Genomic DNA, 27,123 nt, shown 5'->3' on the forward strand with positions numbered 1-27,123 from the left:
GTCCGACATACAAACGGCGACAGCGCACTACTCCGTCATCGTATCATCAGGAGACTCTGGGAGGTGATTTTTCTGCATTTTCGTGATATTTATTGAGAAATTCAGGTACGATTGTGGAAAAATTTCTATTATAAGAGCATCACAAATTTTCGTGCGCAATATCTAGACCTCTCAACCATACTGCACAACGATAGGATAGTGTACAACATGCACTGTGGGTTGACTAGCAACCTGCGGGGGAAGTGTTCATGGGGAGGAGAGGTCACGCTTACTTTCGAATTCGTTGATTATCATGTCCACACAATGCTAAACTACGAGTGGGGACCCCCCGCGGCTCATGGATAGAGCAAAAACCCTGAGATGTCTTGTGGTTCTAATCAGCGACTAATCTTTAAGACTGCAAACTTTTCAATGCGTCTACATGGGGGTACACTACAAACTAATCTCAACGTAACTTCTGAGTCACATCAAACACCTAGAAGACTGCCTCTTGCTACATGACTCACAACAACATCATGTGTCATGGAGGAGGAGAGAAAAATGAAGGATAAGATTGGTAGACTTCATTCACACATTAAAAGGTGGCGGGGTTTGTTTGCAAAGAACTTGATTCTTATGACCTTGCCTGGCATACACCACATTGAATTTGTGGACAAAATCACACATTCCATTCCAAGTCTGCATCATTCAAAGTTGATGGAAAACTAATAATGAAGCCTACCTGTGGCCACTTAGACTAGCACTTACAAGCAAACATCAAAAACCAAACTGCCTATTCATAATGTTATTCCTTCTTTATTATCAGTTTTCTCACAGGAGACTTGTATGTTGTGATAAGCTATCCTGCCAAATTACACCTCATTATTTGGTAATATGCAGCAGAGAAGAAGAAGGTAATCAATCTGCGATTGCCGAGTTGTTGGAATGATTCAGCCCGCTACCTTGGAATACCTCGCAACACATTTCTGATTTCCGTTTGAAATAATGGCAAATTCGAGAGCCAAGGAGAGAGGGGAGGAAATTCTGTCTAAAAATACAGCGGGCTGAATATAGGCCCTTCAGGATACTGCCTATATACGTAGGTGTGCATTCTCCTCAAGAGGTTGATTGGAGTGACATCTTTTACACGTATCCTTCAGGGAAAGCTTGAAGGGGATGGGGGATGTGTCCAAACTGACGTGGGGGGGGGGGAGGGGGGGTTCCTGGCTCTGGTTCCCTTTAACTCTCTCCTTACTATTGGCAAATCTACCCAAGTAAACTTATGTCAATGGGACTTTACAATGGTAGCACAAAGAGGGTTATGGAAAAAACAAAAGAAACAATTCAACAAAACATGCCATTTTCCAGAAAGCAAAAGCACTCCATCCCTCACCTCCCCCAGAAGATAAAATTTTGTAAAAATATTCATTTGTACAAATATCAAAGAGGGGTAGTCCTGTATCAAGACTGATCTTATGCACATAAATTGGCTACAAAACAAATTAAAATAGAACAAACAAGTCAAAATAGATGTCGAGCTGCAGCACATACACTGTTGAGTATGTAAAACTAGTCACCTGATGTATATCCCTTACTGTCATAGCATAGCCTTGGAACAAGACTACTGTCTGATATGAAATAAACAGCACACATACATGTACATGTACTTGTATGAGGAAGAAAGATTAGCCACGGAAAAATAAATAAAAAGGCTGTAAGCAAGGCTGAACAAACGGGAAGAAGCCCAACAGAACATCCCCCTTCAGTCCGTTCACAGGGGTCTACTCAACCCTCTCCCTTATCATCCACTGGCATTTGTACCCTGGCAAAACACCATCACGGAAGCCGGCGTTCCCCTGCACGGACCATGTTACCATCTGGAGCGGATTAAAGCCGAAACCCCATGGCAACAGCTCAAAGACTGAAGTCACAGTCAACCCTTTCAGTCTCACTGGTGTCTGCAACGCATAAGACTTTGATGCCATTTCAAAGAGGTGGTTCTGTGTGGGTTAAAGCTACAGTGAAATCTAGGCTCTGCGTACACCACTTTAACTGTGCATGTCGTTTCATACAATATGCTGACACCATTTGTGGAAAATATGTTGCTCGGCAATGTTCTTAACAGGTGCTATCAAATGCAGAATCTTTGTCTGTGTGTGGCAAAGGCTATACTTGACTTTATTCAGCAACTCTGTCTGCTTTCCCTCATATTTCAGCCGTCGTTTCGTCTTTGTCCCTGTGCGCTTAGAAACATTGTATTAAGCGCATTACAAATTTGATGTATTATCATCGTTAGTATAACTATATCAGTAGTCATTAATGTTCACCAACGCAAGGTGCCTCTTGATGGGACTAGCAGTATTTGTCTTCAGCTTGGAACGATTAAACCGTAGACAGTCATCTCTTGTCTTGAAATTGCAGAAATACTTCCCACTTTCAAATCTTCAGTTCTTATATTTCCTGCTCACAATGAATACAATTACATTTTAAATGCAACAACATTAATTGTTGTTTTTTTTTTTGGGGGGGGGGGATTGAATGTAGCCACAATAAGATTTGAAAAATTGGTATGCTTTTTGGTAAATTGTAGAATTATAGTTATCATTCTTAACAAATGTCATAAATCAAATCCAGCAGGTAGAAAACTACTACTGGGCCCTGTTTGTACTTGACATGACTCCAGGTTGATGATAAACTACTTAAATTACTTACTGAACCAATCACTGTAAGACAGAGCTCAAGAACATGCGTTTTTGAAGGTAGTCTATCGATATCCCATTCTATACACAGAGCTGAGGAGATACCTTCACAGCCAAAAGTTTAGGGCGTCACATGAAGCCTATTGTACACACCGAAATCTGATCTCCCACTCATCCTCTTTTATACTTGAAACTTATAGTTATCACCCTCGATGGATGGCTTCGCCATCATGCCGACAAATCTGCGGCGAATATGAGTTGACAAGATAGTTATCTCAAACTCATCCCACAAACTCCTCTTCCTTTGCACATTACAAACTTTCAAGAACAACGACAATCAAAAATGCACAAACAAATGAAGGGGAAAGAAATTATCCCTTTGTCCGCTTCTCGCTTACCTCGGATTTCTCCTTTTTTTTCTCTCCTTCCTCTCCTCTCTGCCCTAAAGCTAACAAACAGAATCTTTGTCTAAAGATCGCAAACGGCCATCCATTCCCACTTCAATGGATATTCCCTCGCTCCGTGAGCCACGAAGAGTATTCCGAGCGGCGAAAGGCAGAGGACTAGGGACTAGGAGTCAACCACGCAGCCTGCCATCATGCCTGCAGACTATGTGTAATCCCACCGTCACACTGCCAAGCCCCCCCCCCCCCTTCCCCCCCCCCCCCTTCCCCCTTCCCTCTTAATCTCCTCCTACCCCTTTGGCCGCGAGGCACATGGATGGCTTTTACTGTCATCTGCCAACAATTTTTTTTCTTTTTTTTTCTTTAAAGATTCCCCTCCCCTCTCCTTCCTTGCAACATGAAAGATCATCGTACATGCTGAGGGGAAAAAAAATTGTAGCACACACCCCAGGTTCACAAAATCTTAACTTTCCTACTTGCTCCTCTCTTGGCTTTGAATATGTTCCAGGTCCTGTATTATTTCTCAAGTTCTTTTTGTGAGACCTTTACAGAGTCAGACTGAGTCACATGAGAGTTCATATAGTTGTTTTTTTTTTCTCAAGTTCCATGCATTCTTTTTTTCATTTTCAGTCACTCCATGTTTCAAAGGTTCTGTGAATCCTGAAATCTACAACTGGTTTTTATTGGTTGATTATTGTTTTTTCATGTGACAATTACTTTTGCTAAAATATATTTGAATAAACTTTTGTAAGTAATGCAAATTCTTAGTGATCCTCTCAAAAGTTTACTTTCTTGTTTCCATGGCAGATTTTTATGAATCCTCTCTACTTCATTTGTTTTGTTTGTTTGTTTGTTGTTGTTTTTTGTAGCCTCTTGCCACAAGTCTTTCCAACACTTATTTTGCTTTTTCACCTCCCGTAAAACATCAGCAGTTGAGAACCTGACCAAAGGCTTTGATTGATGTAAACACCTTCGTAATCTCCATTGTCAGAATTCCTTTCATTTTTAATTCCTCTGTCCTTGTCCCAAGGGTCTCGGTCACCCCCTTTTCTCTTTCCTGTCATGCCTGACTCTGCCTTCTTAGTTTTTTTTTTACCCCCTCAACTACCTGTGATTGGTTGCAACAGGTAGAACAGCCAACCAATCAGCTGCTAGACAGCTGTGCAACAGAGAGAAAGAAAGAGATAGGGAGGGAGAGAAAGAGATAGAGAGATAAAGCAAAAGAGATAGCAGGACAGAGAGAGAGAGAGAGAGAGAGAGAGGGAGGATGCGATAGAGGGAGAAAGAGAGAGCACTGAAAACTTGCTTAGTGGCCCTGGAAACTTATTCTCATCTTTCCCTTTTCATCCTGTCCCCTTCTCTCCTTTTTCCAGTCCCCCACCTCCTCAAGCCCACCCCCTTCCGCCTCCCCCTCCCCCACCATCTTTCTTTTCTTCCTTGCTACAATCTCCCAGACTCTAGATGCCTGGGAGATGCTGAAAGAAAAGAGACGCACCTGAACATTTTCTCCGTTTTGCAAGATTCATGTGATTCAGCCACTTTTTCAGACCTACTGCAGTCTTTTTAATGGTAAAATTGCACTCTGAGAACATGTCCTGATTGTGATTTAAACATTGATCAACAGAATTACACAAAGTTTCCATCACATAAGTGGGAGGACTGAAGAGGAATTCTTTTGTCTCGATAAGGCGACTATCAGTATTTAATGAAGTCTGACATAGGCACATCCTTGTGCATCACAAAGCCCAATGCAAGGCCCTAAACACGACACCATATCTTCCACATGCTTTGATACCAAGGCCAAGCTGAGACTGCACAGCGAGGACCTGTAAGAATTCACAAAACATTGTTTTTTAACGTACATTTTTGTTATACCCAACTCTTTTTGTGTGTGGAAAAGGTTCAGCCTGTAGTAGGTATCAAAGTGATGCACAACTTTACACAATGACATATTTCCTCAAGTTTCACAAAGTTTCCATTAGTAAGAAAAGGATTTGTAAACATCCATGGCTGTGTCTATTCCTAACTTTATTGAATTGAATTCTTCTAGTAAACTGAATTTTAAACAAAGTTTCTGTTTTCTACAAATATCTGTGAACTGTGTATCATATATCTGATGTACTCAAAGAGCTTACTTTTGAAGTGTTGCTGTAATTTTATTATATTAGACCAATCTTATTCATTTCTCCATGCCCCCAATTAAACAGTGGCCACTACGTATGCAAACATTTCATCATGTCACTGGGGTGATGTGTAAGACCCTGTATCTCAATTTTTGGTGAAAATCACTTTTTGGGATTAAACTGTCAGGTAATCAATTAAGTGATGACGTGTTCAACTGTAAAAATCCCAGCTGTCTCATCAAAAAAATTGAAGCCACAGTGGCAATACAAACGAAAGTCGATCACATTCATTATAGTGCTTTGGCTGCCATGTTTTATAGCTGTCCTGAACATTTGACATTTTTTTTAGATACAAGGTTTTGTCGCCCCCAACAGCGATATGTACGTCGTGCACATCCATGAATATCTATTTGGGTTAAGAGGGACTTCCATGTAGGTCCGAGAAAATGGGAAGCAACATTTTGATTCAATTAAACATTTTTTTTTCCAGAGGAGAAAATCAAGGACAACTTATTTACTGATGGGGAAGTTATCAATTCACAGCATGGGGGGCTGAATACGAGGGGGCTGAGTCAAACTCATCCCACTTTTGTCCCGCGAAACAAAAGACGGAGCCAGGATATCGTTTAACCCTTTTCCTTCCTACAGCGCCATACTCTACTGAGAGTTGTCACAAGACGCTCCACTCTGGGAAGCAGAGCCCTGTGGCAAATCATGCAATGAGGCACAATGTCTGCAGTTGCACATTATGCAAAACACAAACGCCGCGGCAGAAGGGGGGAAAAAATGTGCCCCTGAAAGAATACCTTATCTAGGGATATATCAAGAATAGTGGGTAATTTTGAGGTTGAAGATGAAAAGCAATCACTTTTCGCTCTTAATCAGTTATGTCTAAAGCGACAGGAAAGGATAGGCCTACTTAGGGGTGTATACACAAATACTGTGAAACAAAAAACTTTCACAAATTGTGCGAGGAGCCACAATTTATGAAATAAAATGCACAAAAAAAGTTTTTGTCTACGTCATGCACTGAATGCTCATACAATGCTGTATACCATCGTGGTTAGCAATTTGCTAAAAGTTTCATGCAGTGAAAGAGGCTGTCAGCTTCACTTTGTCTATTCAAAGTTTCGAGCTGCAAATGATTCTGGTTTTACAGTAGCTCCAGTAATAATGCCATTCATACATGGGCAAGGATAGTATTCCTTCACATGCTTTTCTCGGTGAATTATTATTTCGCAGACTTCAGGAGTAAATGTCAGATTGTTTATACCCAAGACAGTAATTACTCTGATAATCGTAGCTTTTTCTCATACACACAAAAAGACAGTGGTTTATTCATGCATACACTGTATCTGTATCTATATGTCATGCTTTAATGACACTTAAGTTGTAACGTTGGCAAATCATAAATGACTTTGAAGTCAGGATTAAAAGATATCTGAACACACACATCACTGCAACATGATCTTACAATGTGTAGAGAAGTTATTCCCAGCATGTCAGATTCCAGAAGTCACACTTGCGAAAAAAATATCAGTCATTTGTAAAAAGTACCACACATTTTTTTTTCCATTTCCGTGATGATTTTATGATGACTGCTGTGATAACTATGAAAAAATTTGGTGATGGTAATTGTGAAAGGGGAAATGCCACATTTGCTACTCAGTGTTGAATGGGCTTAGGTTGTTTGTTGTTGTTGCTACTTTTTTGTGGGGGGGGGGGGGGGTAGTTATTTCCCCCGATTATAGAGGCTTTACTAACTCTTAGAATGATGCAAACTTGTTGCAAAGTGTCAATGGGCTTATAGCAGAAGCTAACCGGTAGCTGTAAAACTTGATCCTCTTTGCCAATGCCTCACAATGACTAAGTATTCTGTTTGAGTACGGAGTGTTCAAAAGATAATGCCACCGGCACCACTCTGCGGCTGAGGCATCCCGTCGTAAAGCGGGGGACTTTAATCTTGTGTTAGCTGGCGCCCTATAGCGACACAGGATGTTCTCGCCGGGGCAATCTGAGTGTGAATCAGGCTGAATTGGAGAAATAAACTCCGCAAAGAACAAAACAAGAGAAATACACAAGCTCCCCCCCCCAAAAAAAACAACAACAAACAAACAAACAAACAAAAAAACCAACCCAACAAAAAAACAAACAAAAAAGCAATTCCACATTGTCATCCATGGAAACATTGATACATCGGATTTAAGGAGGTGACTAACTATAGTGACAGAAACCCGTAACTGTCATTTCACGTATTGTTGTCTTTTCAGCCCAAACCTGGGACCATGCTGTGGGATTGATGAAAAAACAAACAATATGAATCCATCCACTTTGATTTTATGTTGACGTAGGGCAATTTGTCAATCAGTTGCAAAATGAACATCCACACCACGGAACAATGCCTGCATGAAACAAGATCCCAATATCCAAGAGAATTGCCAGGAAATGTGGGCCATCTCCACGGAAGTGTGTCATGCCCAGTGCCGATCCACAAGAGAAGCAGAGGAGCATCTACAATTATGTACTACTGTAAAAAGAATCCTGTCTCCTCTGTCTTGATGCTATTCTAACCTCAAAGCCACACTATCACCTTGGAATACTACAGCACACCAGTGGCGTGAAAATATATATCTTTTTGGATTTCAAAAAAAAAAAAAAAAAAAGAGAGTGAACTGAATAAAGATTGATGATACAGATAAGAGATACTTGGTCCATTTTATCACTTCAATCTCATCTATAAACTGTTTGCTCCAACAAGCATTACTTCAAAAATGGAATTTCTCTGATAATTTATGAAAGTGGGCTACAGCTGTTTTTATCCTGTGCTTTCTTAGTACCAATAACATAGAAATGATAAGTCTAAAAAAAAAATATGATTACAGAGTAAACTTACAGGAAAGGTTTCCAACTTTCTTTTTTGTTAACTAATGAGAAACCTCTAATCTTACAAAATATTACGAGCATACAATTCTCAGAAGAATTCAAAATCTATTTGATGACAGCTGGTTTTGATACGGCTGAGAAATCCAAAAAACAAAAATGGTCCTAATAAAAGGTGGGACCCACTTTTTACTAGAGCCGCTCTGTTTTACTTCATTTTTGGATATCTCAAAAATATTTCAAAACCGATTTTCATCAAATAACCTTCAAAATTTTCTCGGAATTGTTACAAATTGTATGCTCTTTAATATTTCATAAGTGGTTTCCTATTATCTCACAGAAAAATTAAAATCTGCATCCCCATCTCAACCAAAACTATACCATCCCTTTAGGGATGCTGATATGAAGTCACATATTAGCAACCCCCCCCCCCCTCCCAAATAAACAAAAAATGATGACTTATTGATATGACACATCTTATCAAGAGGGTTCTCATCTTTTGCCGCCAAATGTTGTTACTTGCAAATAGTTGGAGGGCCTCTTATGCATGGCTGGGATATCCACAAGGACTCTTTTTCAAGAGAGAAAAAAAAATGGTCCTCTTTAAATTCAACCAACTGCTAACTCAATATGAGACAAGCTGTACCCAGTCACACTCCCTCTCCCCCACCCCTTCAAAAAAAGAGAAAAGAATAGAAGATACCTCTGGTATCATGGTAAGTGCAACTTGTTTAACACGAATACGTCTTAAAAGCATAATTAACCATTTGCAGATGAAACAAAAATCCAGCATTAGTGCTTTAAAATAGTTCTAAAATGTGAGTTAGGGATAGAAACAACCACTGTAAAAATTTGAATCGGTAAAACCGATGTTAAGTATTGTTCAATATACAAATTGTGGACAACAGTTATAATAAAAATGTTTCCAGACTAAACTGTATACAGTTACGGTTTATTGAGGAAAATACAGATATCTCCTTATATTTAAGGCTTTATCGCGAAAATTTTATATGATAGGATGTTTTGTGGTACAACAAACCTACACATATGCATTAAATGTCATATCTTGAAAAGATTTTAAATCACTGTTCCCAAAGGTAAACAGGACCTTTAACTATGGCCAAGGAATCTTTAATGCCAAAGGAAAGTTGTTGATGAATAAGTTTGAGTATGACTACTTGGCATGAGAACTTGGAAAACTTCCTTGTACAGCCTGCACATTATTACAAAACTTCACAACAAAAAAGACATAAAGACTTTTTTAAAAGATTATTCATAAAGAGGGAATCCTATAAATAAGCTCTGAATGTAATTTTACACTAAAAGATCACTTGCTAACTTCAGAAGGGGCAAAAAGAAAAAAAAAATGCAATTGGACTTCATGAAGTATTGTAAAATGAGAGATGTTCGCGCACACTTTAATTTTGCAAATTTTGTGAGAGCCAAGATTCGCGAGATTAAAATGCACACGAAAGTTCTTGTCTGCATTGCATACATTGAATGCCAAAAGCAATTCTTAAAAATTTCAAGCTGTGGAAAAGGCCGGCAGCTCCCATTCCTGAAAATTTCATGCTGAGAATACATCTTGCTCTACAGAAGCAGGTTATCCACATTGGGCATTTGACATTTTCTGTGGGATACTGGAAGTTTGACAGCTATTGACTTACCAACAATGTCTTCGTACACGTGATCCGACGTCACCTCCTTTCTGGGGGCAGAAGGCTTTTCATCAAAAAGTCCTCCCTAGGGTTCGAGAAAGACATGATAAAAAGAAGCATTTTTGAGAAAACATTGCAATTAATGATACTGCTTCTTGATAACATGCTATATACAACTGACACTATGAAATAACCAGAAATCCATGCAACAGATCTGGAACCACTTACTGCCCGGGAACAAAAAATAGATAAAATAAAGACACCATCAACAAACAATCAACCAAACAAAAAAGGTAGGATGTAATATCACCATGTTGCTGATAATTAGCACCGGAAGTGTCCTGGATAACTTGGGTACACCTTGTATTTAATATTCTACTCATCAAAAAAAAAAGAAAGAAGAAGATAAACACTTGAGGTTGGTCTGGCCCCCCAAAAACCAAGCTATCATGACAACGTCCACCTCGATACAATTCCAATCAGGGCGTTTGAAAAGGAAACCACCAACCAAAGCTCGGTGTGACTTGATGCGCTTGATGGTGCTGGGCACCCTCCGGCAAGACTTGGAAATCCACTTGCGGATCGGCGAGACGTTGCGGCAGCCCTCGACCGTGATCGAAAAGGTGCCGTGGTCCAAGCGCATGATGGCCTGCTTGTCGCCGCAGGTGGCCATGCAGACGAAGACATCCTTGCTCGACGCGTGAGGAGGGAAATCTAGGGCCATCCCACCAAGGAAGCAGTTGACGCACTGTCCAACCCAGGGAGCTGTCGGCCACGCCTAGCCCACTGTCACACTCATCACCGTGGACGATGAGTGATGTACCGACGGAGTGACAGAGGACGCACGACTGTACTTATCTCTTTAAGGTATCATTAAGGAGCATTCCTTTCCTTCCTTGCTTCTCCTAGCTCTCTTTCCTCATCACTGCTCTGCTCAAATAGGCTTTGTCTGAACGATTCTTGGTATAACGTGTCGATGATAGTGCCTGAAATGTGAGACTAACTGGGTCCAATGCATTGATGAACTAATAGCATCCGATGCTGGGGAAGAGGGAGAACTAAAGTGCTAGTCTTTGCTCGCTAGCCTAATTATCAGCAACTGCTCCTCGTTTCACAATTGAGCCGGTCTGCCGACCTCAAGGGCTAAAGACACCAAAAGGCTCTTCGCATCTCCTCAAACTGCAACCTTGCGACCCTAAGAAGCGATATCCGAGACCTATCATCGAGAGGGTAAAAATACACCGGGATGCTCCTCGTGTATCCTCGGCGGGATGTTGTCTGTCTTGGTGACAAACGATTCGAAGATGGGTACCCCGGCAAATGTAACAAAAGCGGCATCGGGAAGCGGGGGATAACCGTTGTTTACCCTGCATACTGGGTATTCAGACTTACCCTGCATACTCAGCCTTCATCAACTTTAAGTGCTGATTCACGTGAAATAAGTGTGCCGAGAATTGCAGTCAACACTCCTGGAGGAACAGTGACGATCTAAAAGTGGCGGCTCTACGGCATTATTTCAAATCCATCTTTTCCCCTCTCTTTGCAAACGGCCTAAAGCCACCTGAATGCTGATGGTAACACAAGATGCCTTATACGAAGGAAATGTGTCTCCCCTCAAAACTCTCTTCCAAGTACATAAGTGTTTCTTCATTTTCCAAACCTGCTCAATTTATTTGTGAACCAACCGATCCACAAAATGGGTGATTAGGAGGAGGTTAGTCTCTCTTTTCAGCATCGATGGGACATGTCGTCACGGCTCATTAGTCACCTGTCAAGTGTCATATAAAGTCTAAAAACCACTGTTCACTGAGCCACGCAATGTGTCACAACGGTTTTTGACAAACAAACGCATATCCTACACTGTACGTACATTTGCACACATGCTCAATTGTGTGTAGTGGTGTGTGTGTGTGTGCGTGTGTGCATGAATGTGTGTGTGTATGCTTGCACATACTTAAAATCCATGGATTAGTCTTTGACTCACAGATTACTGTGCAGTGACGAACTGCAGTTGGAAAGTTTGGGGTATTTTTTTCAATGAGTCTATATCATATCAACTTCATTGACTATACAATCTTCATCAATGTGACAGCAGTTGTCCATGCATTACACATTCAGAATCACTGCATTCAGTCCTTGTGGTAAGAAAATTAATATGCACAAAGTGACCTACTCCACTGATTCCGCTCACTTCAGCACTTAATATTCATATGCGCTTGCATTTTGAGATATACACTTGTATGCTCATCTTACGGGAGACTCAAATTTGCTATACAAACTGAAGTGCAGATCAGGTCACTTTTCCCACAAATTTCCCACACATTTGGTTCATAATACAATGCTGAAATTTGGCACAATGTCACTGTATGGTGATGACAGGATTTCTGCCGATTTTGCTCTTCAAACTCCTCTTAAAACAGTTATTCAACTCAATTTAACTCTCTAATACGTCAAAAGCAAAAATCGTCAAATAACTTTTATGCAGAGACAGAGGAGAGGCATCCCAATTTGAATGAGGGGATTTTAGGTCCCCAAAAACTCTCTGTAAATGTCAAACATAATCCAAGTCAAAATCAGTCACTGACTTTACTAGAGAACGCTTTTGTCACAAAAGGGGATAATGAACATAATTCAATCAAGTGATCATGCCACTAGTGTAGGTTTTCATGTCTTCTTTATCCCGCCACATCTAATTTTGGCGCATGAAAGGCCTAGACAGCTAAATGAATTGACTGCAGCTAGACTAGCACTGGAGTGGAAAGTTCTTACGATAGTCCTATATATCAATAACAGTTCACACATCCCTTGACAATACTCATTGCCTGCTGTAATAACTTCGACTAATGTCATTCATAATCACATAACCATAACTATGTCTTTCAGAAGAAGTAAAAGATGTGCAATTAGATCTTATTGCCCCATTTTTTGATAATTATCACTGTCAATAGCACTGATACCAATGTTTCTGTTGTACTTTATAAAATCTTTTCTTTCTTTTTTTTGCAATCACTCAGAGGGGCAAACCATCCATCTCTCAAGACTGCTTCAAAAATGATATTTGCAAGGACATTTGGATATCAAGATCATTCAGAAGGTTGATGACATCCTCCTGATATATACAGCCGTTTTACCTCAAGCGACATTGATCTCGCAAGTACGGAGTAATCAAAGCTCAGCCTCACTCAAGAAAAAAAACATGCCATTCAGCAAGTGCTTATAAATAAAGAATCCAGGCAAGTAATGATATCTATGATAATCATAAAGCAAGTGATTGGTGTGGTCACACTATCCTCCAAGCAATTAAGATGCAAACTTACAAAAAAAAAAACAAACAAAAAACAAACAAACACCCAAAAAAACAAAAATATAATGCAATACTGCATGTAAAATGAAGCCAGGCAGGCAACCAAGTAACTTTATCGGATTGTTTGAAGAACCAGCTCCACACTACACAAACTTGGCAGCTACATTAGTTCATTGTTCATATCATTTCTGAAGGAAGGAATTTAATACTCTAATTGTCATATGCAAGCATCATCATTTGCCTAAATCAGCTTACCTGCAGGAGTAGATTTAGAAAGAGAAAGACACTCAAGGGGAGTAATCCAACTATTCAAATCTCATATACAAATCTGAATCTGTTCCCCAAATTATATAGGAGAAGAGGAAAAGGAAAGATAAAGATGGATTCCTAGAAATGCTTGGTTAAAGGGATAGTATAGTTTCGGCTGAGACCTAACTTCAGGTTTCTAACATTTTTTGATGGGATAATGAGAAATCTCTTATGAAATGTGAAAGAGCATGTAATTCCAAGAGGAATTCAATGTTTGTTTGATGGAAATTGGTTTTGAAATGGCTGAGATATTTACCCAAAACAAAGCAATCCTAATAAAAGGCAGGACCCACGTTTTATTAAGATTGCTTTGTTTTACTTTGTTTTTGGATGTCTTAGCCATTCCATATCCAATTTTCATCAAATAAAATTCAATAAAAAGCTTGCTCTGTACGATTTCCTAAGTGATTTCTTAGTATCTCGCAAAAATTAAAAGCCCAATCCTCATCTCCACCGATACTATACCATCCCTTTAACCCTCTCTGTGTCAGGGACTTTGGAGAGTCTTTACAATGCTGTGGGGTTTTCTGTGCCAACCAGCACTCAGAGCAAACCAAGAGGTTAAAACTCACCTCATCCTCCTTGTCATCGTCAAAGAGCCCACCACCGGAGCTGCTGAAGAGACCCTTCCTTCCAAACGGCGAGTCCTCGGCCTCCGCCTCCTCCTGGCCGGGCTGCTCTCCAAACGGATTCTCTTCTAGAGTGGAAACACAAAAAGACAGATAAAGATTAAATAAGATACAGATAAATACAGATACATACGTTGTATATACAAACAAAATACAGATACAGATTCATTTGAGATTCAGATACAGATACAGATTAAGATAAAGATTCAGATACAAATATTCTTTATTAGTGTTTTTCCAACAACAACAACAAATCACTGTCATCCAGGTGAACATAAATTACATAAATAACAAACAGATCATATTACACATAGTTCAAACATAATGCAGAGAAAAAAATAATCATTCTATAGTTCACAAGTTATATCTATAAGAACAAATTGAGAATAAATATCTTAATATTTCCAACACATATAAATGATAAATGGATGGGAGGCTGAAGACTAAAGGATACAGAAATGGATAAAAATGGTGAGAAGAAAAGGGCAGAGAAGGTAAAATACAAGAAAATACAGAAGGAAAAAGGAAGGGAAGAAGGAAGCTAAGAAAAGATGCTAGAGAAGGAAGGAATAGACAAATGGGAAGAGATTATGATTCTTTTTCTCTCTCCTACACTGTATCTCTGGTGAAAATTGAGCTCTAACATATTTATTGTAAGGTGTCATTCAAAATGCAGTCGGTATGTTTTGTAAGCTTTTCTTGCTCTTGTCACCTCCATCCACACATACATGTATTAGGCAACTGGCAGTACTACAGCACATAAGATTTAAAGCTATCCCCAAAACTTGGTCATAGCAATAGAAGTTCCCAGAACCTCCTCCTGTTTCTAGATTCTGTGGTGCTGATAGCACCTTTCCAGCTGCCTTACGATGGCATCTCACTGGCATTTCACATCATGAATGCCTGGTCATAGCAGATACAAATTGTATCTGTAATCTGGAATGACATGGTGCGAAAGAGTACATCTCTGTCAGTGCCAAAATGATTTCTTTTATGTCTAAAATGCGCTCAAATTTGGCTTTTCAGACATCTTGATTGCCAAGCAAACTCTGTCTTCTCTGCTGGGAGTTCACCTTTGAATGGTGAACTCTTTTACAGACCACAAGCAAACTGGCAGGCAAAGATACACATAAATGTAAACTTTTCTACAAAGTGATTGTACTGATTGGTATTATTGCACGTAATTGTAAGATGAAAAAGTTGGCACAACTTTACTTCCCTTCGATAAGACAACTTGGTAAACATCAGGTTTCAAAGCAAGTCCCTTCAACCTAAATCTCATAGTGGAGAGTTTGTGTGTGTGTGTGTGTGTGTGTGTGTGTGTGATTCCATTCATTGACATGAAATTTACTCCCCCCCCACTAAAAAAAAAGAAAAGAAATATAACTAATGTTCCGTGGCAAGTAGTACAGATGAGACTTGACCATGCACAAACAAGAAAACTGAGGATATAACATAATCAAAAGAGGCAGCTGGATTTAACAGTCCAACAAGCATGGATACAGATCATATCTAATCTGAGCTGACATGCACAGATCACACGCTGCCCTGTGCCATCATCAATTTCAGTTCTCTTCTTTGTCACCACATCTAATTTCCATGAGATCAAGGAATCTGCATGACTAACGCTCATTTGGCAGCATCTGGCACTCGTCTAATGTGACTCCTCCTCATCATCGACCCATCCACCTCCCAATGTGCCTGCGCTCCGCTCGCCAGCCACCCCCTCCCCCCTCCCCCTCCCCCCCCCCCTCCCGAAAACACACACACACAAATAGGCGAGGTAAATTTAGCCCGCACTGGCCCACGTATGCATTAAAGGTCCTGTTTACCTTTGGGAACTGTGATTTTGTAAACCGTAACTGTTGACGGTTTAGTATTGAAACATTTTATTATACCTATTGTTCACCTTTTGTATATTTAATAATACTTAACATCGATTTTACCAATTCAAATTTTTACAATGGTTGTGTCTATCCCTAACTCACATTTTAGGACTATTTTAAAGCACTAATGCTGGGTTTTTGTTTCATCTGCAAATGGTAAATTATGCCTTTAATACCCTAATTCGGCTCTCTCTTTGCAGAAATATCCTTGATCGTATGCAAAGCCTCGTGATTTGGGCAACGGTTCTGGCACTAAGATACGAAAATATGATATCACTAAATCAATGTACGGCAGCATATGACAAGCCATATTTAACATGCCTGTTTTACACTCAGGGAACATTGAGTGTTCAAGCAAATTGCCAGTCTTGTGATGAACCCACACCCCCCCCCCCCCATGTAAAAAGAAAATGACCTTCTAAACAATGCATCATCTGAGCATCATTTTTTTTTAATCTTCTTGAACTCAGGAACACAAGTTTTCTACACACAATGGGTGTTTGTTGGCCACTCATCTTCCCTGTTTTGCAACGTTGTTGAGAAAGGACATACTTCCAAAAATGTGCTCAGCGTGAAGAGGTATATTGTAGAGAAGGGAAAGAAAAGGGTAAAAGATAATTACAACTTTGTACTGGCTTGCAAGAAACCATGTATGCTGCATAATATGTGCCTCTGAAGAGTATTAATCATAGCTAGGACAAAAGACTTTCGAGTGCTGCTGTGACTTCTGAGTCATTGTTCCTTTCAAGCTATCCTTGGTCAACTCCTTAAAGGAATAATTTACCATTTGCAGAAGAAACAAAACCCCAGCATTAGTGCTTTAAAATAGTTCTAAAATGTGAGTTAGGGATAGAAACAACCACTGTAAAAATTTGAATCCATACAATTGATGTTAAGTTTTTTTAATACACAAAATGTGAACAATAGTTAAATAAAAATGTTTTCAGACTAAACCATCTACAATTAAAGTTTAAAGAGAAAAATACTGATATCTCCTTAATATATTTTAGCCTATATTGTAAAAATTCTATATGGTAGGATATTTTGTGATACAACAGACCTACACATATGCATTAAATGTGATATCTTGAACATTTTTTAAATCACTGCTCCCACAGGTAAAGAGGACCTTTAAACTACCCCAAATATCTCGACTTGGTTCCCCCCCCCCCCCAATAATCGATGTCTGGGCTTTATGACTCTGTCTGTACCTTTTTGCCTTTGTCGAGAAAATGTTTGATACAAAAAGAATCCACATTACCTGGGAAAAGATACTTCAAATTTGGTTTTGCCTCTTTGTTTTTTTTTTTCTTTCGTGAGAGCTTCTCCACTACCTGTTTTGCACTTGTCAAGATGTTGTGCACAGAATAATCCACGATGCATTACCAAAAGATATAATCCATCTTGACGTTTGACCTACTTGGTGGAGCTCCCTCGTCACAATCCACCCTCTGCACAAAGTCCAACTGAATGAATTGCAATTAGTACGTCCAATATTTTTTCATTTCAGTGGCACGTTAGCGCACCCCTTGGAGAGCTAATGCTTTAATTCCGCAGGTCAGCCGCTAGTCTCGACCCGGAAGGCCCGTGTCATCGCAAGAATGGAATAAGAATAAAAACTGTATGAAGATGTAATTTATTATGTGGATAGTGTAATGTCACTCCGATGAGTCTTTAACGCTCCATTTTCTTATGGGGGTAGGGTGTGTTGGGGAGATTGGGTGGGTTAGAAACACAGTTCAAATGTTCTCATAGTCCTGAAGAAAATAAATTATGTCTGGACCCTCACACTAATCTTCTCTGCATCACTCACATGTAGATAAATGGAAAGCTTCCTCAGAGTTTGGGATCAGCTCAGTGCCCCCCTGGCCAAATCCCTGCACCCTTTACTGGCCACGCCCTTACCCCTCGTTACTCACGAAAACACCTCCACGGTGTCACTCTCCAGTTCATCCTGTAACCCTGGGAAGGATCACTTATTTAACCCCTTTCCTTCTATTCCTCTGACCAATTTCTTGTTTCAGAGTGGACTAATTATCGAGAGCTATCCCCATTTGGTTAAAACTCCATCAGGGATAACTTGGTTTCTTGACTATTAGATACTATCAAATACTTGGGTGATTTTCTCACTAAATTCAATATCACATTGAGAAATGTCACACAAGAAATGTGAATGCATGGCTATTTGATTCATGTAGCTTTCACTCTTTTCATAAGACTATATGGAAATTGAATCATAACATCAGTGAAGGTATACAATGAACAAATCCTGAAGGGGTGAAGGAACGCTGGCAGATATTAAAAGGGCAGGTGGCAAGCTACTGGTCATTAATACTATTGGTAATAAATGATTGACTTGGGGTTGTCCAAAACAAGTTTTTTTTCTGCAGTACTTGCATTTCATGACATGGGAAGCATGGAATACTTTAATTCTCATCCAATATTTCTTCTTTTTTTTTTTTTTTGGTGTATTTTGAAAGAATATTTTCAGTCGATATATCCACAAAAAATTACACCTATGACATGGCGGCAGCATTTTTGATGACAAGAGAATTCAAATTCGGACTGGACATACGGTTGTCTCACCTCACACAGCTTAATGTAGGCTGAACAAATCTAGCCAAATTGCTACTGGTACTGTTACAGTGTGAAAATAGCTCCCTCTACGAGTACAAAAAAAGAAGACACTTTTACAATCTGCACGCCTGCTGATTTCACAAGGCAGCTCCCTTCCAATGGAGTATTGCAGACTACAAGTACTGGAACACACTTTTCAGACACAAGAGGGCGCTATTCCAATCCAGTACTCGACCAAAGTTGGAGCAATGACACTGACTCTGAATTCTTTGCCTCTCCTACACAATTTTAACAGCTCTTGAGGTATCTGTTAAGCATGTTGCTGAGGCTAACTAACCAGAACAGAGAGAACTGTGTTTGCAATAGAGGCTGAACATTTTGATAAAGAACAGTTTGTCTATTGAGACCCAACAATTTCATTCACAAGCTTGCTACATGTATAGTTTACAGCCAAGATATAAAAAGCACAACTTTTCTCTGGCAAGGAATCTGCAGCACATATGAAAAGGGAACATTAGTCAATCAGTTTAACTCAAGTTTATGCACTTTTCTGGGAGAGAGATAAAGCAACAATGGAGAGACAGATACACTGAAAGCCATTAGATATTGTACCATAAGAATTGACTGATGTGATCATGATATGCCTGGAAGGTGAAGACACTTGATCATCCCCTGCCATCTCTATCAATGGCTGTTATTAGATAGCAAGCTACATGTAGCTAGCTGGCCAGATGGACAGTTAGAAAGACAGACAGATCAATATATAGACAGCCAAACTGACAGACAGATAACCAAATGAATACAGACTGAGAAATATATAAACAAGTAGATAAAGACTACATGTAGACAAATAGGCAGATGAGACAGACAGACAAAGCGACATACAGACAAATGAATTGAGAGATAGATGGACAGGCAGAAAAATTGACAAAAAGATATGGACAAACAGACAGACATACTTATAGACAGATGAACTGACAGATAGACAGACAGACGAGTAGACAGATAGATGGACAGACTTATAGACGAGTAGAACAGAAAAGACAAAAAGAGAGAGAAAAGGAAGAATAAGAGACAAACAGGCAGACAGAGACGAATATATTGCCTCGAACGATCAGAGATGGTATACTACTGCAGTATTCCCCCAAATCCAAACTTCTTACCTTCTGTCTTGGACGGTGATCTCTTTTTCTTGCTCCTCTTTTCTCCCTCCATGGGGAGCTTCTTCCTGCGAGTGCCCTTCTTGGAGCTGTGTGATGACTCTTTGCTATCTTCTGATACAGAGCGATTTCTGCTGTCATCTGAAACACAAACACACATACAAACACTGTTGTACATAGACACATGAACAAGACATCAAGTGTTGTTAGTGTTTTGTGTTTGACAGTGATAGATAGTGGCTGAAGTGCACAAACACAAAGTTTGACCAGAATTCTATTGCAAAAAAGTTGAGATTAAACAAGTCTCAGAAAGTCAAACATGGGTCTTTGAATACTCATTCTGATTGCCTGATACTCGACTTATAGTGGATTTTCTGACCTAATTCTGCTTGTATGTTTACTATACTGCAATTAGGAAGCAGGGAGAAAGTGACACACTTGTCTCAGTTTTGGAGGCGAGATTTTAATCCTTTGCTTCTGAAATATGATTATTCAACCCTACATTTACAAATAGTGCACTAATTCAATGGGTACTGAGCAAAACTTGAAGAGTCTGACTGTCTGTGCTTAGCTGGTACTGTGGCGATATGTGCTTGGGAGTAAATGGGTTGTGTAACTCTTACACAATCTGATCAGTTTATACACACCATCAATAACTTTTAATGTCACGGTACAACTTATTTGATTTTTTCATCACATGATGCATATTATTTGATTTTATATTGCTAAAACTTTATGTGTACGTCTACCATGACCTCATTGAAAAGCATCAAATAGCAGCCTAAGCAAAAAGGGGTTATTTGTTTTTATAAAAACTCAAACTATAATTCAATGTGATAAAAAGCAGAGTTAGAGATGGAAAGTTAAAGACCCTGAAGCATGGGGGGAGAGGGTTGGCCCAATTGAATTGACCTTCATTCCCTGCCCACGGGGTACAGAAAAAAAATAAACAAGACTAGCATAGGCCTGTTTGAACAGAATAGTATGTCAGCAATCATGTGCACCAAAGCATATTTCAACAGAACTTTAAAACTCCAATCAAGATTCTTTGGCTGCATGTGTGCTACGCATCAAGCTGCACACAAGTTATTACGGGAATTCCCAAATATATCTGAGTTGGGCCAGCCTTCCCATTACATGGTCTTTAATGTCTACTATCAGGTTTTTCTTTTTGTAACAGTACAGTACTAAAAGTAAGTCGACCAAATCTCACCATTCTGTTCTGATGGAGCCTCAGCGGAGGCAGCTGCTCTCGGAGCTCCGCCTCCCAACTTGGCTGCCAGCTCATCCTGGAAGTTCATTGGCTGCTCACAGCCAAAAAGGATAAAAAAAAAAATACAACAACAAAAACAAAGTAAACACTCAAACAGAAAGATATAATCATGTACAGTATATAAATTCAGATCTATGTTTATTTTTAATTATCATTCCATCGGGACGGCAGCTAACCCAGAATTGTAATACTCTGAGGCCTTAAGAAGCATATTTGTTTGTTTTTGCAACAGTATTGTTTATGTTTTTTGTAATAAACTTGTATATTGATAAATTTGAAAAAGGAACAAACGAACAGTAACTTCCATGAGACTTCAGTATATAAAAAAAAACCAAACAAACAAACAAACCCTAGTACAAAATACAAATGCTAAAACTCAACAGTTGGCATTTTCAATTCCATAATGATACAGCGACATTACTCCTACACCTGTACACCAGAGAGGTGGCCACTTTCCAGTGGATACATAATAGTAGCCACATCAGTTGAAAATCATAATGACAGTGGTCAATTATAGTGCATCAAAACAATTGATTTGATAGATAAACACAAGGCAACTCATTACTTATCATTGCAACTTGGGATTTTTTTTTTTTAATTTCTGAAAATGTCAAGTACAAGTGTATGTCTATATACAAAATATAGACACACTCTAACAGTGCAGAAAATGTATATGTCACAGAGAGTGCTAAACAAAGCTTCAGCTCATCGTCAGGAATGTAGCATGTGTATATTGCATTTTACATGAATTTTCCCGTCACTGTTGTTGCTGTTCTCTGACAACTGACAGGCTTGAATAAAAATACAACAGACTGGACGAAATAAACGACCAACCATCCCATTAATCATTCATCCAGGGTGGCAACATGATACTTGGGTCATGCTTGCGGGGGTTTGCGATCAAAATCATAAATATTTGAAGAGAAATATTTATCATCAAGGTAATTCTTGTTCATTTTTTTGTGGGTGCGTGTCTTGTACATGGAAAGCAGATCAAATCATGCAGTGCATTTGTGCAGTAGAAGCTGGATAAACAATAACATCACTTGATTACAACAAATCAGCTCGTAATCAAATACCAGGCACCAATCAACACCGAAGCCAATGAAGCACTTTGCATGTTCTTCAAATTTTTCCCCCATAAAGCTTAGAGCTCCATCTCTTGTTCAAAAGTAGATAGTCAAAGGCACCGGAGCCATATTTTTCAGCAAATCCTTGTTTTTAGATTTACAATCAGGTGTAGATCACATGTTCAATATTGTCAGACAACACAGTGAAAAAAAAGTTTTGAGTCTCTCTCTAAACAATATTGTGAGAATCAGAAAGTTGAAAAAGAAATACATTTGGCATGCTTTCGGAAAGAGATGTTGGCAAAAGGGATAATGTAATCTACAAGCAGGTGTCAATTGCTTGCTATTCTCTCAAAAAGAGGCATTAATGGAGGACATTATATGTCTTTGAAAAAAAAAACGATGCCCCCAATACAGATTGGGGATCATTAAAAACAGCTATTCAGCAAAAGCCAAAAATGATGAAAGAAATGTTTTAAAGATGGGGTGAAAAGTAACAACAACAACAAAAACAAAAACATGACTCTGACCCATGATGGCAGTACCTTGGCGGGTGCCGACGGCTGGCTATCTTCGTCATCGAACAGACCTCCGTCCGAGTCTTCGGAGTCACTCTAACGTTACATGGGATGCGATTAGGACGAAGACAACATGCAGCAAAGTGTTACGTGGAGTAACAACAAAAAAAGCCCCCCCCCCCCCCACAAATTTAGTTCTTGCTACAATTCTGATTTTTCTCCTTGCATTTTGAAAATACAAATTCCCTAAGTTATCTACTATTCTAAGGACCAGCAAATGGGTTAAACTCACCCAAACTTGAGGTGCAGAAAGGACACTCTCAAAACTATTATATAGATTTGGTTATGAAGGACTGAAAATATTACAAGAAATGTTCCTCATCAACACAATGATCTATTAATTTTGCTAGTCCACAGTCTTTGAGTGACCTTGTCAAATCTTCTTTCACATTTCATGGATTTTGTGGCTTCATACAACATCTCTGACATGGAGCAGAAGCTTCTCTGGTTTGCATGGCAGAGTGTGGGCTGAAATCTTCATTCATACTCTTATCAGAACAACAAATTTTACTGAAATATTTGAATCCTAAATAAAGAGCACCATTCCTGGGCTGCAAACAAATCGAAAGCAATTTACATTCAAGAAACTGTGCGAGGATTTACATGTAAACATACTTCGCAAATATTAAACCTCGCAGTTAAAGCAGAGGTAAACATGTGGAAAATCCACAGGGCTGGGAAATGGTGTGGGTACAGGGCATAAAATGGAAAGGGGGCCCTCTAGAGGTGAATTTTGAACAGGGCTAACAAATTGGTGCACACAGACAAGGGGCATACCGCATGCCAACGCACACACACTTAATCGGGCTTGCGAGCAAGGCCAGACGCAAACGACTTTGAACCATGCACAGGTCACTCATGTCCAAACATCACAAGGTACATGATAAAAGATTTACAATGTAAATATCAGCAAGTAAATCTTACTCCCACCTACACAACTCCTCTGAAGCAAAAAATAAATTGGGCCCCTCCTCGTTTACAGTAACTAATATCAGTTCACAAATTGCTGAGAAGTCTTCTTGCCAAAATCTCTAAATCCTTTTGACTCCCAATATTCTGGCATGATAAAATCACATGGTTGATACATACACATAAATGTATCACTGAAACTCATCTTTGTTCAACTCATCAAGCGCCTACCCTGAAAAATGTTTTGATTGTGCTCAAACAATTCATGTAATCGGCATCTCAAACCCGTTAAGATGTTGTGAGACATCCCTTTTTCAAATTTGACACATCATTTGATGACAGGATCTGAAATTTACAAGGGTCAAATGAATGATTGAACCATCATACCATAAAAAGACGGAACAGTATTTGCCTTCTTACACCCCAAACATCACATTTTAGCCTGTAATTGAGCAACCGCATTTTGGTGTCTCGTTAAGTGCCTACTGGTCACATGGGAAAATCTAACAAAGGGCAACTCTGAGTATTACACACATGTGACATTTTAACAGCACATGGATTCTAGAGAGATGTCATTCCCAGAAGTTTAACTATAATATTACTATGATTTCTTTTTAAGATAACACAGCTGAGTCTTTTTTCCACACCGCATCACGTGTCATATGACTGCCATTTCAAACACTTGCGGCTCACCTTGTTTGTTGACGTTGCCGTGGTATCGGCCGTCTGCCTCGGCTGACCTCCAGTGAACTCTGACTCAGTCTCTGTGTCAGTGTACTGGTCAGCTGACTGAAGAATGGAAAAAAATGTACATATTTCATTGGGAAAACTCCACAGATATGATAAAGGGTTTAAAGGTCGTATATCCCTTCTGCAAATGTCACAATATTTTGCATGGTTGAAGAACAATGTCTTCCTACATTGTGTATAAAATCTTAAAGTAATACACCTCAAAGTTTTTGAAAGAGAAATAAAAAACTACCCCATGTCACTTGAGAATTCCCTCCCCTTTTGTACCAAGAATAACGGTTGGAAATTGGTCGGAGTTGAGCATGACACCATGCTATATGTATACGGCACTCCTACACTGACTAAAATAAACCACAACGCACAAACTTGAGGTGGGGCAAAAGTGATAATTACGGATGGCAAAAGCCCTTTCATGTCTTTTGAAGTACAGTGTAAATGTTTGCATTTAAACAAATATAATTAATACATAATGAAGGCAGAATATCGTAATATGTGGGGGAAGCAAGTTTATGAAATGCACATGCGACGCATCATCAGGAATTTCAGACGAGTTTGTTCCCCCGCGGCATGCTTCCAATTGACTTCCCACAGCACATCCTTTTTCTACCAGGCAGCATGAATTTTCTGGACCGGGAGGTTTAAATCACTTCCGCCTGTCAGGTCTGAAACATTCCACGCAAGGCCCCCTGCCTCGTCAATTGCTGCGATGTGGAACTTTCGCATTCGACACTTAAGTTAATTATAGGGCAAGTGCCGTGACACACATGTCCTGCTGCATAGGAGGGGAAACCTCCAATAAAAGGGTAACTGCGCTCCATGCAGTTTGACCTAGTTCAACCTGACATACTGTAGGCATATATCCTTTATAAGAGAGGAAATTTTTTTTAAAGGAGTAGCAAAACTTGCAAGGTGATCAAGGAATATTTTCCATGACTGAATCAACATCAGAATACTTGATGATTTATCCCAACCGCTCATTGGTAATGTCTGAATTGTATAGCATGCTCAGAAATAAAAAACTAGCTTCGAGTAAGTTTACAAAACATTAAATGATGTGGAACAGTTGCATACTTCAAGGTTTGGCCTGTAATGACCTTACAGGCAAATGGATAGATGGATGGATGGATGGATACATTTGTACTTCTGACTAAAAATGTTTCTCATTTACAATCACATTTTAGAAAGCTGCGTTCCTGACGAAGTTTAGAGTTTGAGACTGTTTTGAGTCCCCCTATTACCAGCTGCAAACTGCCAACAGCTGTGTCACAAGTTTAATGACCAGTCAATTATCTATAGCTCCCTGCACACAAACATGCAAAATTCCCTGACCAGTTTACATGCATGAAAAATTCTTATACCAGGGCTGCACACTAACCCATTTTTTCTGCCGGTCCGACATGTCTCTGTCGGACCGGTAGATGCCCCATTTTACCATTTTTTACCGGTCCGAACAGAAAACTTACCGGTCAACAACGGCAACCTAAAAAAACCATTAAATTACTTGCAAACTTATTTTCTTGCTTTTATGGACGTATACCCCCCCCCCCATGTACATTTTACTGATTAATATCTTTTTAAACTTGAATTATTTATTGCACAAGAAATAAAAAAAAATGAGAAAAAAAAATAGAATGTTTGTTCGTGAATTACAGTGTAAAATGATAATGAAAAAAAAAAATCAGATTGTATCATGCGTTTGTGACTTTTTCTAAACATCGGCGCACGAACTTGCTGCATAACCGTGATTTAGTGAATTATTTTAGCTGTGATATTTTCTGATGCACGAGCTACAAGGGGTTCTTTATTTTTCTTTCGACACTCTCTTCGCATTTGTGCATGCGTTCTGAAAGGTACACGACATGCAGGGCCGAATTCGCAATCCTCTTTGCGCCCATTTCTACCTCAAATATCAGCGGGATTGTGACGATTTCATGAATTACTTCGGCTGTAACATTTTATGATGCACGCGCCAAAAGGGGTGAAAATGTGTCCTTTATTTTTTTGCCGATATAAACTCTTCGAATTTCGTAAGTGCGTTCTTAAAAGATGTACCACACGGCCGAATTCATGATACTTTTTGCGCCTATTTTTACCTCAAATATCAGCGGGATTGTGACGATTTCATGAATTACTTCGGCTGTAATCTTTTATGATTCATGCGCCAAAAGGGGTTGAAAATGTGTCCTTTATTTTTTCCCGATAAACTCTTCGAATTTCGTAAGTGCGTTCTTAAAAGATGTATGTGTACCACACAGCCGAATTCATGATACTTTTTGCGCCTATATTTCTACCTCAAATATCAGCGGGATTGTGACGATTTTATGAATTACTTCGGCTGTAATCTTTTTTGATTCACGCGCCAAAAGGGGTTGGAAAATGTGTCCTTTTATTTTTTCCCGATAAACTCTTCGAATTTCGTAAGAGCGTTCTTAAAAGATGTTCCACACCGCCGAATTCATGATACTTTTTGCGCCTATTTCTACCTCAAATATCAGCTTCGGGTGTAACTTTTTGTGATCTCATGCACGCACCAGCTAAAATGGTTGAAAATGCGTTCTTTATTTTTCTCCCCACAATCTCTTCGCATTCCGTACATAAAGGTATACGACACGGCCGAATTCACGATCCTTTTTGCGCCTATTTCTACCTCAAATATCAGCGGGATTGCGATGATTTCATGAATAACTTCGGCTGTATTCTTTCATGATGAACGCGCCAAAAGGGGTTGAAAATGTGTCCTTTATTTTTTCCCGATAAACTCTTCGAATTTCGTAAGTGCGTTCTTAAAAGATGTATGTGTACCACACAGCCGAATTCATGATACTTTTTGCGCCTATTTCTACCTCAAATATCAGCGGGATTGTGACGATTTCATGAATTATTTCGGCTGTAATCTTTTATGATTCACGTGCCAAAAGGAGTTGAAAATGTGTCC

The 27,123-nt window shown here is 39.4% G+C and overlaps 1 protein-coding gene across 1 annotated transcript in view; it reads right to left on the reverse strand.

Annotated features, from left to right (window-relative positions):
• Window positions 1-27,123, reverse strand: part of LOC140232194 (uncharacterized) — a 170,877-nt gene that overhangs the window by 75,321 nt on the left and 68,433 nt on the right. The window contains exons 8-13 of the mRNA XM_072312332.1: window positions 24,132-24,215; window positions 22,497-22,565; window positions 20,822-20,915; window positions 19,612-19,749; window positions 13,929-14,053; window positions 9,753-9,828 (exon numbers count right to left, since the gene is read on the reverse strand). Coding sequence (XP_072168433.1) covers window positions 9,753-9,828; window positions 13,929-14,053; window positions 19,612-19,749; window positions 20,822-20,915; window positions 22,497-22,565; window positions 24,132-24,215 — 586 coding nt within the window. The remainder of the gene's footprint in view (window positions 1-9,752; window positions 9,829-13,928; window positions 14,054-19,611; window positions 19,750-20,821; window positions 20,916-22,496; window positions 22,566-24,131; window positions 24,216-27,123) is intronic.

The sequence above is a fragment of the Diadema setosum genome, chromosome 8 (assembly GCF_964275005.1).
Source record: "Diadema setosum chromosome 8, eeDiaSeto1, whole genome shotgun sequence".
Classification (NCBI taxonomy): domain Eukaryota; kingdom Metazoa; phylum Echinodermata; class Echinoidea; order Diadematoida; family Diadematidae; genus Diadema; species Diadema setosum.